General features: G+C 49.9%; 1 protein-coding gene across 1 annotated transcript; it reads right to left on the reverse strand.

Annotated features, from left to right (window-relative positions):
* Window positions 1-1,298: 1,298 nt before the first annotated feature.
* On the reverse strand, window positions 1,299-16,575 carry Kcnd1 (potassium voltage-gated channel subfamily D member 1). The gene is made up of 7 exons (XM_076562282.1): window positions 16,237-16,575; window positions 13,681-16,026; window positions 7,757-7,919; window positions 7,545-7,628; window positions 7,360-7,458; window positions 6,213-6,463; window positions 1,299-3,263 (listed from the first exon to the last, which is right to left on the reverse strand). The coding sequence occupies exons 2-7, from the start codon at window positions 14,799-14,801 to the stop codon at window positions 3,017-3,019; spliced, it is 1,965 nt and encodes a 654-aa protein (XP_076418397.1). The 5' UTR covers window positions 14,802-16,026; window positions 16,237-16,575; the 3' UTR covers window positions 1,299-3,016.
* Window positions 16,576-18,040: the final 1,465 nt, after the last annotated feature.

Below are 18,040 nucleotides of genomic sequence, written 5' to 3' on the forward strand. Positions count from 1 at the left end.
AGGGATTTCTGCCAAATGCTGATGAGCATTCTACCGACTTGTCTTATGGTTGTCTTCAGACCCATATATCTCATTCCCTACAGGCTATCTGCTTAGCACTGCCCACCTAAAACTAAACTCATAGTCTTCATGACTAGCTTTCACCCCATACTTAACTATGTACCTGGCACTATAGGAATAGCTTTCATGTTTCCTTTAACAGCAAAGAGCACCCCCAGCCAGTCGTTGCCCAAACCAGAAACCTAAGAGTCCAATTTAACAGCTTCCTCTTCTCCAATTCCCACTTGCCTCCTGTCAATTCCAAGTCCTGCTCATTCTATCTCTGGAATTTCACAACTTTCCAATTCTAGTGCTATCACTCTAGGCATGCCGACATCCCCTACCAAATGAACGACTACAAAAGCCCTGAACTGATCCTCCTTCACCCAAGACTTTTATCTCCAGACCCCAGTCCCCATGGCCAAAATTCCTCTTCTGAAATGCCAACTTCAATGACTTGTCTGTTTCTGAGTTTCCGGTGGCCACCTTTCTACAAGACCCCTTCTGCAAGAACTCTTGCAGCCTGGACTGTCTGCCTCCGTCCCTTCAGCCTTGCCCTTTCCTTTCCTGCTAGGCTGAACTACTTTCAGTCTCCCAAAGGCCTGGAGCTTGCTCTCTAACCTCCAGGTCACTGGGACACACGGTGCCCTCCACCCGCATTTCAGCCTTTCATCTATTGCCCAACCCCAACTCCTTGCAGCCATACAACTCCTTACATGCTCACCAGTTTAAGCTACCTTGCCGTCTGTATGTTTCTATAATTCATGAATCTTAGTTCCACCCCACTGTATTGCAGCTGCTTGTCTGCCTTCCATGCTCAGCTCTGTACATTAGATATAATAATGCCACTTTGCCCACCATCGTACCATAATGCTAGTACATGATGGGCAGTTAATAAATATTTGATGAATAAAAATTATTGGCTGGACAGTGATGGTGCACGCCTTTAATCCCAGCACTCGGGAGGCAGAGCCAGGTGGATCTCTCTGAGTTTGAGGCCAGCCTGGTCTACGGAATGAGTTCCAGGACAGGCTTCAAAGCTACACAGAGAAACCCTGTCCTGATACAAAAAAAAAAATGTCCATTTCAAATTAGCAACCTGACACAAAAGAAGGTGATTCTCTCACCCAAGGACTGAAGTGTGTTAGTCTGAATCCAAGCTCTGTCTTCTCAGTGGTCTACAGAGCTCAGTCACATACTAGTCTGGTGGAGCCAGTATCCAGGAGTAAACGCAGGGGATATCCATGACCAAAGGGGATATACCAAACTCAGAAATAATTTTATTAGGCTTAAATTTATAGGGTTTTGCTATCAGGAAGCTTAAGTTACCCCTCTAAGTAACTACGTGTTGCTCTTGATCTTGGCTTCTCCATCGGTAAATGAAGGACCTGGAACAGATTAATACCCATGACACACTACCGAGCAGTAGTGGCACACACCTTTAATCCCAGCACTCGGGAGGCAGAGGCAGGCAGATCTCTGTGAGTTCGAGGCTAGCCTGGACTACAGAGTGAGTTCCAGGACAGCCAGGACTACACAAAGAAACTCTGTCTTGGAAAAAAATCCCAAGATACATCAGTCTTGGTACCCTCTGGCTTTCTTCACTGCCTACAGAGACCAACTCTTCAAACCGCCGTCTTTATTTCTCCATGATCCTCATGTTTAAGAATACCTCACTAGCCATCGACCTCCCACACCAGCCCCTTCACTGTTGAAAGAAACTGAGACCCGAGTGTCCTTAAGCCCAAGCCCAAGCCCAGCCCCCAAAGTCAATCCAGAGTCAGTAGATGCTCAGTCCACATCTCTCCTCTTAAGTTTTATTGACTGATGAGAATTTCATCTTTGTCGGCTGCCAGCTTCAGAGGGACAGAGCTGGGAGACAGGAAACCTGAGATATGAGATTTCAGTCCGAGACCACAGATCCAGAAGGTGACCCGAGAGACAAGACTATGTGGAAATTACAGGGAAGGAGGAGGCAATCAAGAAGTCTCTTCTGTCCCTCCCAGGGTTCAGGAACAACCCAGGCCTCTGCCTACAACACTTCTGGACTCCTGCCCAAGACTCCAGAATCAGCCCATGACCTCAAAACCCAGCCCAGCTCTAGCTGGGTGCCAGTCTCTTATCTCAGCAGGTCCAGACTCCAGACCAACCCACGAAGAAAAAAACCACCACAAAAGAGAGCAGTTAGATGTGGCCCATCTGATCAGGGCAGATGTATATGCTGCAGCAAGTCTGAGGCTTTGCATATTGGTACAGCAGCAGCTGCTATTGCTAGAGTTTGCTGGAGGCCCAGCCGAGGGCAGGAGGCAGGAACTCATTTCCAGCAGCCAGGGAAAGGGGTGGTAGTGTTTGTGCTATCTCTGTTAGGAGAAGCAGCCTGACCCCTCAGCCAAAGCATGGGGGTAGCGGGTCACTAGAGAGGCCACAGCCCATTAAGCCAGCCCACGGTGGCATTCCAAGCTTCCAAATCTGGGAATGGCTGCGCCTGGTGAAGGGCAGAGACCTTGCCCCCCTAGAGGCTAAATTAAGAGTGGAGGGTTCTCTTCTCCGAACCTTCCAACTCGCACAGCACAACCGAAGAGCAGAGGGACTCTCAACTCTTCTTGTCAAGCCAGACCTCAAATGTCAGACCACAGAAAGCTTTAACCTGCCTCTGAGGGCCCAAGGGAGAAGCATGCAGGAGGCCAGCTAGGAGAGAGAGGCCAGTCCCAGCATGCTGGGGCAAGGAGGCCAGGGGCCTAGGGAGTCTCAGCGCTTCAGCTCCCATTAGGAAAACCGTCTGGACTGAGGGACGGACGTTCCCCGTTCCCTAGCTACTTCCCCACCAGATGAGCCATTCCATGAAGCTCCACTGCATAGTTCTTGGCAGGGAGCATAAGAGGTCCCCAGGCCCGCCCCTCTTTGCCTCTCCCAAATATGGCTTTGGAAAGGAGTTCGCAAGAATAAAGAAGGCCCTCTGGATGGGCAGACCCAGCCCTCACAGAGAAGAGATCTTCACAGTCTCAGGAAGGAGGCATGGGGTACCCAAGCTGGAGTTCCGGAGGGTGCTGGTGCTCCTGCCACCCCCGCCGCCGCCGCCACCCCCGCCGCCAGGGGAGGAAGGTTGACTCTCGTCTGGCGTGTTGGCCGGAGGGGTGGGGATGCTGATGATGGCAGCCACGAAGTCCCGGCTATCACAGTTCAGGTCAAGGCTGTCATGGGGCTTGGCATTGAGGCTTGAGCGGCTGTGAACAGGGGTGGGGAAGATGGACCACTTTTAAAAAAAACATCTCGATGATTGCCATACAATTGTCACATTCACTAAGCACCTACTGGGTCCCTTGCATCGTGCTACGAATTCTCCCTGCATCCTCAACTATGGTAAAAAGAGGTGCATTCTGGAGTCAACTGGTCTTAGGTTCAAATCGTGATCACATTTTACCACACTGAAAACCTCTTTTATTTGTAGCATGAAAATAAAAATATTCCTTCCCTCATCGGGTTCTTATACAGACCAAATGAAATAATAAATGATATAAAGTGCCTGAACATAGTATACGTACACACACACACACACACACACACACTTTTTGTGTGATGCTGGGGAGTAAATCCAGGGCCTTGCCATGTTTTTCTGTGTACTATATGCATGTCTGGTGCCCAAGGAGGCCAGAACAGTGCATCAAATCACCTGAAACTGGAGTTATGGGTGGTTGTGAGCCACCACGTGAACCCAGATTCTCTGCAAGAGCAACACATACTCTAAATCAGAGCCATCTCCCTAGTCCCTCTATTGGTACCCTTAACAATGGCAAAACTGGCAAAACTCTGGCACGAGTCTATAACAGGAACAGGGAATGGTGGCACACACCAGTAGTTCTGGCACTCAAGAGGCTAAGGCAGGCAGACGCTGAGTTTGAGGCTAGCTTAGGCTGTATACATAGTGAGCCCCCACTTCAAAACCAAATGAAACAAACAAAAAGTTTCAAAATCTGCACTAGGATCTCTAACCCTGAGTCCTCATTCCTTTCTGATTCTGTCCTTCTGAAGTCTGTCCCCCACTTCCTACTTTACCCAGAGTAGTTTCCTTGCCAGACCTCTGATGTACAGAGGTTTCACGGCATTTGCACATCTGGACACTGCCTGGGAAGCGTGTCCTCTAGTTACATGTATGGCTTTACTCCCTTGCCGCCTCCTTTAGGCCTGGACTCAGACACCAGCTCAGAAAAGCTTTTCTTTTCTTTAAAAAAGATTTTTTTTAGATTATTTTCTTTTACTTTATGTGCGTAAGTGTTTTGTCTGCATGTATGTGTGTGTACCACAGGTGTGCCTGGTGCCAATGGAGGACAGAAGAGGGCGTCAGCTCCCCTGGAACTGGAGGTAGAGGTGCTTGTGAACCACCATATGTGGGTTCTGGGAACCAAACTCAGGTCCTCTTCAAGAACAAGAGCTCTTGGGCTGGAGAGATGGCTCCATGGGTAAGAGCGCTAACTGCCCTTCCAGAGGAAAGGGTTCAACTTCCGGCACCCACATGGCAGCTAGCAACTGTCTCTAAGTCCAAGATCTAACACCCTCACACAGACACAGATGCAGGCAAAATATCAATGCAAATAAAAAATAAATAAATTAAAAAAATAAAAAAGAGCCGGGCGGTGGTGGCGCACGCCTTTAATCCCAGCACTCGGGAGGCAGAGGCAGGTGGATATCTGAGTTCGAGGCCAGCCTGGGCTACCAAATGAGTTCCAGGAAAGGCGCAAAGCTACACAGAGAAACCCTGTCTCGAAAAACCAAAAAAAAATAAAAAATAAAAAATAAAAAAAATAAAAAAAGAGCAAGTGCTCTTAACCGCTAAGCCATCTTTCCAGCCCCAGAAAAGCTTTTCTTGACCACATTGCTAAAACTGCACATGGCTCAGTGACAGAGGTTTTTTTTTTTCTTTTTTCTTTTTCTTTCTCTGTGTAGCTTTGCGCCTTTCCTGGAACTCACTCTGTAGCCCAGGCTGGCCTCAAACTCACAGAGATCCGCCTGCCTCTGCCTCCCAGTGCTGGGATTAAAAGTGAGTGCCACCACCGCCCGGCTTTGTTTTGTTTTTTCGAGACAGGGTTTTCCTTGTAGCTTTGGAGCCTGTTCTGAAATGGGACAGAATATTTAACTAACATTTGTGAGACCCTAGGTTCCATTTACAGCACTAAAAAAGATAATGTTTTATCTATTTTTTTGAGACAGGTCTCACTATGTAGACTATGGTTAGCCTGGAACTCACTATGTAGACTAGGCTGGCCTTGAACTCACAGAGATTGGGTGAGTTCTCTGGGACTAAAGGCATGTGCCACCATGCCCAATCTGAAAAAAAATTCAAAGAAAAAAATGAGGCTAGCGAGATGGCTCAGTGGTTGAGCAGTGGTCTTCCAGAGGACCTGAGCTTGCTTCCTAGCACCCACATCAGGCAGCTCACAACCCTCTATAACTCTTGCCCCTGGGGATCTAAAGCCTGGGGCTCCCAAGGACATCTCCAGTCATAGGCACATACCCCCACACAGATACATAATTAAAAATAATCAAAAAGTAACCCCTGTATCATCCTCTGCTCTGAAGTCTCTGGCCACTGTCACTGTTCCTGATTTCTTTTTCACCTGGCTACTTCCAAATGTCTGACCCAATATGAAGTCTGTGTACTTGTTAAGTGTCTTTTTCTATTAGAATGTAAGTTTCAGGACACGAGGATCCACCCCACCACCCCAAGCCTATGTGTGTGTGTGTGTGTGTGTGTGTGTGTGTTGGATGGAATGTAAGGCTTCCTTCATCCTAGGCACATGTTTCTCATTGAGCGACATCCCCAGCTCAAGTGACCCTCCTGCCTTAGCTTCCTGAGTGACTAGGGCCACAGGAATATATGCCACTGCCGCTACTCAGCAAATATTTGAAAGAATGAATGAAGAGCACAGTGCACTAATGTAGGAGTTCCAGCTCTTGATGGCCGCGGCAGAATTATCGTTGAGTTTCAGGTCAACTTGGTCCATAAACAAAGCAAGACCCTGTCTCAAAATTTTGAAAAAATGAGGAGTTTCCAAAACCAACTAAAGGTCCTTGCACAGAGGACTCTGAGTCTGCGCTTGACTTGTCATGAAATCGCAAACCCACGGCCCAGGTTCTGCACGTTCTAACGGTGGTCAAACCGTGAGCCAGGTCCTCACCTCTGAGGGGCAGGGCTCCTCCGAAGCCCTGCTAGCGTGTCTAGCTCCTGCATGCTGCCACGGCTGACGGAGGCAGTGGAGTTGGCAAGGCGGATGGCCCGGCGCTTGGCCCTTCTAGGGCAGCAAGATGACAGCAGGCTGCCAGACCCCATCGGCTGGGAAGACAAGGAAGTACTCCGGCTGGTGCGGCCACCCAGTGACACAGCTCCAAGGGCCTCACTGAAGGTGAGCTCATCCGTGAACTCGTGACACTGTGGGCAGAAGGGAAGCAGGATCACAAGGTACCCCACGCCATGGAAACTGACGCAACTCCCAGACCTTGGCTTAAACAAAGTCGCTCTCCCTTCTCTTTCCTTGCCCACCCTAGAAAGAAGTCTCTCTCTCTCTCTCTCTCTCTCTCTCTCTCTCTCTCTCTCTCTCTCTCTCTCCCCTCTCTTTGAGACAAGGTGTAGCCTATGCAGCCTTGGCTGGCCTCAAATTCACTATGTAGATCATGCTGGCCCGAAACTCATTGAGATCACCTGTCTCTGCCACAGACTCAGCCTCATTAAAGGAAGCACCATGCTGTGGTGATATTTTGAACAAATAACATTTGCCAGAAGGTCAGAGGACAGAGCTAGCCACAGAGTTAGCCACAGAGGCCAGGCAGTGGTGGCACACACCTTTGGTCCTTAGCTAGCACTAGGGAGGCAGAGACAGAGATTCATCTGGATTTCTGTGAGTTCAAGGCCACGCTGGGCTACAACGTGATTAATCCAGTGTTAAAGAGAAACAGCCAGGCTGGTGGCACACACTTTTAATCCCCTAGGAAGGTTGAAACAGGAAGGGATGTGTCTGGGTAGAGACAGGAATATAAGGCAGGAGGAGACAGAAACTGAAGCTCTTCCAGCCCGAGGAGCTGGTGAGGTAAGAGGCGGTGGCTGTGACTTGCTCTGCTTCTCTGATCTTTCAGCATTCACCCTGATATCTGGCTCCAGGTTTTTATTATAAGACCACTTAGGATTCGTGCAACACCACGTGATACTTGTAGAGCTCACATGGTAAGTGGTAAGGCTTCCGTCTCAGTGAGGGAAGCAGCTTGGTGCTCAGAAAGACCTCCCCCCCCCCCCCCCCCCCCCCCGCCACGTGGCATCGGGTTTGGCCTCACCGTAGTCTTCTCTAGACAGTGGAGCAAATGGTGATGCTGCTGTTCGAAAGCAGAACGGCTCCTCACACACAGCGCCTGTCCCTCCCCACTGCCGCTGTCCTGGAACAGATGGAGCAGCGACAGGCAGTGAGCACCTTCCCCTCCTAACCCTGCTCCCCGCAACCCCAGTAAATGCACCTGCCCACCTCAAGGCCGCCATTTTGCTTATACTGCAGGAAGGCGTTCGTGGTACCGCTCTTTGCCAACCGGATTCTTGCCAGGCGCACCTTCTACAGAGAGGAGACGAAAGGAAAGGTTAGGCGGGTGAGGCCAGGAGCAGAGGGTTTAGGGCGTACGGAACGCCAGGGCTCGGAAGGGAGACGGGAGACGGGGTTGGGGGGGTTGGGGGGGGAGTTACCTGCTGCGCTCGGCGCTTGTCGGCACGCTGGTTCTGGTGGTAGATGCGGCTGAAGTTGGAGACAATGACTGGTACAGGCAAGGCAATGACCAACACACCACTAAGTGAGCAGATGGAGCCAAAAATTTTGCCAGCAATGGTGCTAGGCACCATGTCCCCATACCTGGGAAAGGCAGAAGCAGGCAGGGTTGAAGAGGTAGGTGTTCAGTACCCCGCATTCCACCCACCCACTCCTGATGTACTCCGCAAACTTGGCCAAGCACACAGACTCTCTGAGCTTCAGTTTCTGCCTTCCTTTTTAAGTTTGTTCTTGTTGTTGTTGTTGTTTTGGTTTTTGAGACAGGGTTTCTCTGTGTAGTCCTGGCTGTCCTGGATCTCACTCTGTAGACCAGGCTGGTCTCGAACTCACAGAGATCCGCCTGCCTCTGCCTCCCGAGTGCTGGGATTAAAGATGTGTGCCATCACCGCCCAGCTTTTTAAGTTTTATTTTGTGTGCATGAGTATTTGCCTACATGGAAGTATGTGTACCACATACATCTAGAAGAGAGTGTCAGATCCACTGGAGCTGGAGTTAAGGACGCTCTTAAACACTAAGCCATCTTTCCAGCCCTAACTTCAGGTTCTTTTTCTTTTAAGATTTATTTATTTGTTTTTATGGGTACGAGTGTTTTTCATCTATCTATTAAGTATACCTTGCCTGGTGCCCATGGAGGCCACAAGAGGGTGTCAGATGCCCTGGAACTAGAGTTACAGACAGTTGTGAGCCACCATGTGGATGCTGGGAATTGAACCCAGGTTCTCTGGAAGAGCAGCAGGTGCTTTTAACCACTGAGCCGTTTCTCCAGCCCCAGCTTCAGTTCCTTATACTGCAAAATTTAGAGAGTGGGGGCTAGAGAAATAGCTTACTGGTTAGGAATTCCAGAGGACCAGAGTTCAGCACCCATGTCGTTCAGCTCACAGCTATCAGTAACTCTAGCACCAGAACACCCAACACCTTCTGGACTCTGGGGAAACCTGCATTCACATGTACATACCCACATATGGACACATACCATACACATGATTTAAAAAGAGTAAAAATAAATCTTCATTATGTGAAGAATGGCCAGGCATGGTATCCCATGCCTTTAATCCCAGCACTTGGGGAGCAGAGGCAGGCGATCTCTGTGAGTTCGAGACCAGACTGGTCTCCAAAGCGAGTTCCAGGAAAGGCGCAAAGCTACACAGAGAAACCCTGCCACAAAAAAAACAAAACAAAAAGAAGGAGAAGGAAAAGGAGCAGCAGAAGCCTGGAAAGTATCCTCCTATGAAAGATTGGGAGTCTCCAAACTACCCTGCCTTCCTCCAAGCCACCCCTCTCCCATGGAGGTAGAGCTTGTTTGTCAGAAGAGGAAAACAGCTCAGAGAGGTGCCATAGTTGATTTGCCCAGGAGCACACAGCACATTTTGATTTTTCTAACCACAAGACCAATTGGAATGCCTCTGAGAAATTCAGCCTCTGCAATCTTCAGCTTCTAGAGTTTTGGTTAGGCTGCACCCTAAAATGGCTCTTCCTGTCAGGGAGTGGTGGTGGCGCGCAGCTTTAATCCCAGCACTTGGGAGGCAGAGGCAGGAGGATCTCTGTGAGATCGAGGCCAGCCTGGGCTACAGAATGAGTTCCAGGACAGGCTCCAAAACTACACAGAGAAACCCTGTCTGGAAAAAAAAGATGGCTCTTCCTTATCCCTTTGAGTGGCAGTGTTGCTGCTGCTGTTTTTAGTTTTGTTTTGTTGAGAGCAGGTCTCATGTATCCCAGGCAGACCTCAAACTTATTATGTATCAGAGGTGACCTGGAACTTCTGATGCCCCTGCTTCTACCTCCCACTATGTACTGGGATGATGGGCACCTGTAATCCTGCTCAATTTATGTAGTGCTGGAGACTGAACCCAGACCTCTGTGGGTACCAGGCAAGCGCTCTGAGTTGAGCTACATCTCCGGACCTGTTCATTTGTTCTAAGCAGTAAGGACTCTGCTCCAGAGCCTCTGTAACTTGGCCATTTCTAGCCATGTGATAGTCATCTCAGACCATGTCTCACTTACGCATGAGGCATGAGCACCGAATGGCACAGTTGTTCTGAGGACTGTATATGGCAAAAGGCATCAAGATACCTACTGCTAACTCACCGTTAGGACTCAGTATTTATTGATTTGATCCAATCATGGACTTACTTCCAAGCAGAATTCATCTCTACTTTTTAGAAACTTCTGTTCAGTGTACTAAGGCACTGAACAAACTCAGTCATCCTTTCGACAGACACTGAATAGCAAGAGTCTACCTAATCCTAGAGGAGAGTCACAGAATCTGCCCCACACAGTGTCGTTTTAAACACTGTAAGGAGTCGGGGCACATGGATCAGTCGGTAAAATACTTGTGACACACACAAGCATGGGGCCCCAAGTTCAGATCTCCAGAACCCGTGTAAAAAGCTGTATCAGTGGCATGTGCCTAGAATCCAGCCCTGGAGGGCAGAGATAAGCGTAGCCCTGGAGCTCACTGGTCAGCTAATCTAGCTGAATGGATGAGCTGCTGGTTCAATGAGAGAACTGTCTCAAAAAATAAAGGTGACAGCCAGATGGATCTCTGTGAGTTCAAAGCCAGCCTGGTCTACAGAATGAGTTCCAGGACAGCCAGGACTACATGGAGAAACCTTGTCTTGAAAAGCAAACAAACAAATGCCTGGACTCCGGGTAAAGGTGGGCGGAGAGGACCAACTCTACAAAGTTGTCCTCCACTGTCCATATGCATCTTGTTGCATGGACATGCAGACACACATGCAATAATAATAATTTTCAAAATATAAAGTGCATGCACCCCCCATCCCCCACACACTGAAAAACAGACAGAGAGGAAGCTGTGAATGGTGGCACAAGCCTATAATCCCAGTATTTGGGAGACAGAGGCAGAAAAAGGATCACTGTAAATCTGAGGGCAGCCTGGGTGTACAAATTGAGATTCTGCCACAAAACAAAACAGTATGAGAGCTGGGGCAGACCTGTGGCTACTGTGGTGAGGCCGTGTGTTCAATCCCCAATAATGCCCCTCCCCAAACAAGGAAAAGAACATCATGAGTTTGGCGATTCCATTTGTTGTATCTATCTCAACTGTTTCCTCTCAGGGATTGGCAGTAAAAAAAAATAACACTCATCCCAGCACTCTGGAGGCAGAGGCAGGTAGATCTCTGAATTTGAGGCCAGCCTGGTCTACAAAGAGAGTTCTGGGACAGCCAAAACTACACAGAGAAACTGTGTCTTGAAAAATAAAATAATACTGATATAGCCAGGTGGATGTCATAGGCTTGGAGTCCAGACACTCAAGAAGCAAAGGCAAATCCATTGGAAGTTCAAGGCCAGCTCGGCCTACTTCGTAAGAATCTATCTAAATAAAAAAGTAGTGCTGAAAATATCTTCTGGAAAACATCAAGGAATCACAACGACCCAGAGGCTGTGCCCACACAGCAGATGATTCTAGAAGGTTGAGAGACAATGACATGAATGCTCAAAATGGAAAAAAAAAATGGTGATTGGAAGCCATATCCCTATATATCCTGTGCCAGAAGCATTCAGAGAACTCACATGGTATCCCTGAATCCTCTTAAAGTGTTCATTCACCACTTTACAAAGGGGGAAACTGAATCCTATAATCCCAGTAGTTAGGAGGAGGCTGAGGTAGGACAACTGTTTTGAGTCTGAGGCCAACTTGGACGATACAGTGAATCGAGGCAAGCCTGGCCTACATAGCATAACCCAATCTCAAAGAAAAGAGAAGAAAACTGGGACCCTGAGAAAGTGTGAAGAGAAAAGAGAACAACATAGACAATTCTTTAAACCTGACCTGGAAAAATCAAGGTATGTTCAGAGCTGGGAGGGATTAGGAAATTTAAGTATAACTCTATGTTTTTTAAGATAGGTCCATGCTATGTAGCCTCACCGGGCTGGAACTTACTATATAATCCAGGCTGGTCTCAGACTCACAAAGATGTGCCTGCCTTTGCCTCCTAAATGCTAGGATAAAAGGCAGGTCTTACCACACCTGGCTTCTCTAAATTTTTTTAGACAGGGTCTCTTTGTGTAGCCTTGGCTGTCCAGGAACTGGTATGTAGACCAGGCTGCCCTTGAACTTACAGAGATCCGCCTGCCTCTACTCCTGTGGTGGTGGGATTAAAGGTGTGCTCTACCAACTAAATTTTACTTTTTAAAACATTGATGTATTTTACTTTACATGTGTGAGTGTTTTGCCTGCATGTACATTTGTGCACTGTTGTGGAACATTTAACTAGGCAAAGATGTTTCATTTGTTCATGCTGCATTTGTTAACTATGTAGAGATGTGTTTCTTTTGCGTTAATTGACAGGAAGTAGCAGGGAGGAACTTGGTGTGGGTTCTTTTGAGTTGGGGCTGTGTGGAAGGGAGTGGCCTCCCAGAAAAGAGCGAAAGTTAGCCAGTTTCTCTGGGCTCGCAGGTTTTCACCCTGGCCTTGGAATCTCGAGCTTTATTAGACTGATAGAGATTTAGTTAGAACTACCTTTAGCAGCAGCAACAGAGCCACTTTCTGGAGGAGGAGAATTCCCCCTTAGCAGCTGGGCTGCTAGAAATGGAAAGCGCAGCCCCTGTAAGGAAGGTAAAACAGTAGTGCACCACATGGATTCAGTGGCCCAGGAGGCCAGATGAGGGCACTGGATCCTCTGGAACTGGAATTGCAGGTGCTTGTGAGCCGCCATGTGGGTGCTGGGAACCAAACTTGGGTCCTCTGCAAGAGCAGCAAGTGCTCTTAACCAGTCAGCCATCTCTGCAGCCCCCTAAACTTTTTTCTAAGAGATTTATTTTGCCAGGCATAGTGGCACATACCTTTAATCCCAGCACTTGGGAGGCAGAGGTGGGCAGATCCCTGTGAGTTCAAAGCCAGCCTGGTCTGCAGAGCAAGTCCCAGACCAGCCAAGGTTGCATAGGGAAATTCTGTCTCACAAAACTAAAAAACAGATGATTTTTTAAAAATTATTTTTAATTATGTATATGTGTATATCTGTGTACATGTATGGGCACAATTGTGCAGATGCCTCGATGGTCAGAGGCATCAGATACCCTGTATCTCGAATAACAGGTAGTTGTGAGCTATCCAACCTGGGTGCTGGGAACTGAACTTGGGCCCTCTGCAAAAGAAGTATGTACTTCTTTTTAAAAAAAAATTATTTATTATGTATACAGTGTTCTGCCTGCAGGCTAGAAGAGGGCGCCAGATCTCATTATAGATGGTTGTGAGCCACCATGTGGTTGCTGGGAAATGAACTAAGGACCTTGAGAAGAGCAGCCAGTGCTCTTAACCCCTGAGCCATCTCTCCAGCCCAAAGTATGTACTCTTAACTGGTGAGCCATTTCTCCAGTCCCAGCTTTCTGAATTTTTGTTTGTTTGGTGTTTTTGTTTTTGTTTTTTCCGAGACAGGGTTTCTCTGTGTAGCTTTGGAGCCTGTCCTGGAACTTGCTCTGTAGCCCAGGCTGGCCTCGAACTCACAGAGATCCGTCTACCTCTGCCTCCCGAGTGCTGGGATTAAAGATGTGTACCACCACCGCCCGGCAGCTTTCTGAATTTTTATAGATTAGGAAAATGGAGCTCAAAAGGAGATAAAGGGGCCAAGCATGCTGGTAATACCTGTATATACCAGCACTGGGAAAGTGGAGGCAGGAAGATAATGTGTCTGAACCTAGCCTGGGCTATACATAGCACAACAGCCTTGTCTCAAAAGTGGGGTGGCAGGCAGAGGCAAAGCACATATTCTGCATGTGTGAAGTCTCCATGTGAGGCTCTGGTTTTGGTATCCATTACCATAGAGGCATGTTCTAACCTTCCTAATGTTACAGAGAGAGCGCCCAGCTCAAGGTCTATACTTACCCAAGTGTGGTCATGGTGACAATGGTATACCAGAAGGCAGCAGGGATGCTTGTAAAGTTGGTCTTGCTGGTGCCCTTCTCAGCATAGAACATGACAGTGGCAAAGATGATGATGGCCATAGTGAGGGAAAAGAGGAGAAAACCCAGCTCAGAGGCACAGCTCTTGAGGGTGTAGCCCAGAATCCGCAAGCCCTGGGAGTGTCTGGAGAACTTGAAGATTCTGAAGACACGGAACACACGTAGGGTGACAAAGGCGCCAGAGACATCATCATTCTTGGGCACAAAAAGCCCAATGTAGTAGGGCAGGATGGCCACCACATCGATGAGGCTCATCACGCTGCGCAGGAAGCGGCAACGGCTGGGAGCGGCGAAGAGCCGCAGAAGGTATTCCCCGGTGAATATAAGCACGCAGGCTGTGTCCATACAGAAAAAGGCCATTGGGAAGCGGTCACCACAGGGCTGCTCTCTCGTGGGTCGCCGTGCCGGGCCACGGCATGGGATGGTCTCCACTACATTGGCGATGACTGAGACAGCTATGAAAAAGCCAGTCACATAGTAGAAAACCAGTGCTGCAGTGCTCGTGTGTGGGTTTTCGAAGGCCCTCCAGAGTCGCTGTCGCAGGGAGCTGCCTGCGGGAAGGGCTGGCCCTTCCCCGGCCTGCTCAGCCTCCTCGTCTTCCGCTAGGCGCTCCGCGTTCTCCTTCTTGCGGTCCCTGTACTCTTCAAGACAGCAGTCGCCCACCAGCTCTGGTACTAAGCCATAGAAGGCCAGCTCCTCATCAAAGGCCTGGATGCACTCCTGTCTGGGGCAGTGCAGCCGGCCTGTGCGGTAGAAGTTCAGCACGTGCCGGAACATGTCTGGGTCACGATCAAAGAAGTACTCGCCTGATTCAGCATCATAGAAGAATTCCTTCTCCGAGCTGCCCAGCAATGTGTCCGGGTAGCGATCCAGCGTGTTTTTCCAGGTCTCAAAGCGCCGACCACTCACATTCACCACCAGAACCTCATCCCCTCGGGATGCCTTCACCTCCGGTGCAGGGGGCAAGGGCTGCTGGGCTAAGGGCAGCCAGCCCACGGCTGCAGCCCTTGCAAATGGTAGCCATGTGGCCACACCTGCCGCCATCCTGCAGCTCCCCAGGCCCACGGAGACTTTGGGGGTGTGATGTTTAGGAGAATGTGGCTATCTCCAGGATGATGGAGGCTTGGAGAGACCCTGGGCTACCCAGACAAGGAAACCGGTGTGTGTGTGTGTGTGTGTGTGTGTGTGTGTAGAAAGAGAGAGAGAGACCAAGAGGAACCCGGAGGAGGAGGAACTAGAGAGACAGACAGGAGCTTGGGGGGGGGGTGTTCTAAAGGACTAAGAAGGGGTTAAAGCGCTAAAGGTACCAAGAAGGATCCTCAGGTCTAGACTGACATGATTGTAGAGTCAACACGTTCCTGAGGGTGTCCAAAGGGACCAAGAAATAGGTGGGGAGTTGTTCACACCCCCAAGAGTTCCCACTAAAGGAGGGCCTGAAATCCCTCAGTTGAGTTGAACAGGAGACAGATCGGGGCATTCAGAGAGTTGGAGAATGGGACCAGAGGTGTTTGAAAGACACTGAAGGGCTGTCCACACCCAGAAGACTTATGGGAAAAGATACCTGGGTTGGAGCCCCCTTGCAGATCAGGAAAGGGGACTGGAGCATCTCAAGGGTGGCGAGAGAGCCTGGAGGTTGTAAAGATGCTAAAAAGTGTCTCGGGAGTGACTAGCACTGCCAAGACTAGCCTGGAGGATGTTGCCTACAAGCTGCAGGAGTTCTGGGGAAGCTAGGGGAGGTGAGGGTCCTCCAGTGAGGACTGAATAAACGGGATAGTGAAAGTGGTGTATGGGACTGGCTTCTTTTTTAAGAGGCTGGGAGATATCCGGCAGCTCTCCAGAGGTTACCTGGAGGGGCTTAGGAAGCCTGGTCCATAGCTGAAGAGCTCTGGATGAGGAAAAGAAAAGGGGGGGGGGTCTGGGGAATCCCAAAGGGTCGACACTCAACTGGACTGAAGTTGGGTATAGATCCCTGAGCACACCAGAAACTCGCAAAAGACTATTCAAAGAGGAAGGGGATTCCCTCAAAATAGGTTGGATAGGGGGCGGGGTATTGGAAGAAAGTTGGGTGTGTCTTCCAGGAGAAGGGGCTGCTGAACCTCGCAGGAAGATAGTAGGGGAGACCAGGAGAAGGCTGGGTCCCACCGTTGAGGGCAGGTCTGAGGAAACCACACTCCGGAGGGGCTGGCGGTGTGTGCCCAGCAACAGCAGGAGCAGCGGCGGCGGCGGGAGCAGCAGCAGCACAGGAGGAGGAGGAGAGCCACAGCCAGGCCTAGGAGGGAAAGGTGGCACGGGCGGGGGCGGGGTGGGAGACAGGGGGAGGAGGCTGCTGGGTCCTTGGAAGGAGGCTCAGGAAGGACAAGGTCCAGTGGGACCCCTGGAGACTGCTCCAGGATGGACTAGGGCATGGGGACCGGACCAGGAAAAGACAAGGACAGAGCTATTGATGGTCCCCTCCCTCTCCCCACAGGGCTGTCCTCACCTGTGTCCCTGCTGCAGCAGCAGCAGCAACAGCGTTGGGGCTGGGGGTACCAAACCCCGGAGCTCCTGGCCCCCTCTGCAGAGCTGCCGGAGTTCCTCCTCCTCCAGCGCTCTCTCCCCGCCCCTCTGGAGCTTGTCGGGAGATGAAGCTAGAGGCAGGGAGGGGCTACGTGGCTCCCAGAGCCCCCTCCCCTAGGACAGCTTGAAAGAGACCCTGGGGAGACTCCGCCTCCTTACAAAGCTGGTTGGGCCTCAGTCGCGTCATCTGGAAAATGGGGGTGGCAGGGAACTTTGCCAGTTCTCCCCACCTCCTACTTCCTGGACTCCCCCTTCTTTGTGCCCAGCTCCTACCCCCACTGCCCCCAGGGGCCCTCACCCCCACCCGTCTGAATCAGCAGCACTTAGCAGAACCAATCGATGGGGAGGCGTCTGTTAATGGCCCCAGAGCGGAGTGCCACAGGGAATGATGCAGTGCTGTGTCCCCTCCCTGCCCCCCCTCTGTGGAAGGGCGGGGAGAGGTGGGGGAGGGGATTGGTGGGGATGTTTCTCTAGATGACCAGGCGCCAGATCCACTCTGGGTGTGGGGGGGGGAGGGCATAGGTCAGAACCCAACTTCTAAACCAGACTTTGATTGTAGGGCTCCAGTATACAGCTTCCAGTTTGGGGGTGCAAGATGCAGAGCAAAGGTAGTGCAATGGGGATAATCCAGGGACCACCCCCTACCCGGAGGCCCCTTGCCAAGGAGCAGGCTTCCCATCTGTCTGTATCCAATGCCCTCAAATCACCTTTCTCTCCATGGTGGGCTCGCTCTGCTTCAGAACGCAGAGTACTGAATGGCCTGGGTTAAGTCTGTGAGTTCTAACCCCAGCTTTGCCAGACTTGCCGTCTCCTTTATCAGGGGACTTGTTTCCTCAGTTGTCAGAATTATTCCAACTTGAAAGTGTCCTTTTAGGCATTAACTGAAGTAAAGTGAATGGGGTTGGCACAGGTAAGGCCTGGCAGGCTGCCTAGTCTTAAGTAACTAAAGGTGTGTGCTGAGCGTGCAGTAAAGTGAACTGCCTAACCTTTCAATGCATTTACCCATCCATGCTATTCCCTTGCTTACTTTGCACACTCCTGATTTGTCCATTCTTACACCCATCCATCCGCTTACCCATATGACCAATGATTCTACCTATTCTTCTCCACACCCATCTATCCATTTGCTCACCTACCCACTCATCTTCTAGGTAACCTTTTACCAACCTATTCCATTCATGTATCCACTCTATAGCTTCACCTAGCATGGATGCATCCAACTTACCTTTCCCTTTCATTCACTTAGCCGTCCATAACTCCACTCTAGCCATGTCAGTTTACTCCCAACCCATCCATAAATCCACCCATCTACCCACAGAGTTAATTCATCCACTTAGCCATTTGTCCGCCCCTCTAGACATCCATCTGTCCATTTGTATCTCCATTTACCCATGCCCCAGCCACTTACTGATTCATCTACTCATTTATTCATCCAGCCATGCATCCATCTACCTATGCATTTATTCCAGCCATACAAGCACTTATGTACCCCTCAGCCCATCTAACCACTTATCCATCCTCCCATCTGTTCATTCATCTACACCCTCAATTTTATACATATCCACCCATGCACATATCTGCAGATATTTCTGCTCTACTCCCTTGGAGAGGTCTGTCGTAAAGCAGGTGATGGGAGAGCAGAAGAAAAGCTGTAGCCAGAGGTCGGTCACCTTCCCCATTCCAGTGCAATGACCACCCCACTCCCAGCACATCCCTCAGATTGAAAA

This window comes from Peromyscus maniculatus, chromosome X (assembly GCF_049852395.1).
Source record: "Peromyscus maniculatus bairdii isolate BWxNUB_F1_BW_parent chromosome X, HU_Pman_BW_mat_3.1, whole genome shotgun sequence".
Taxonomy (NCBI): domain Eukaryota; kingdom Metazoa; phylum Chordata; class Mammalia; order Rodentia; family Cricetidae; genus Peromyscus; species Peromyscus maniculatus.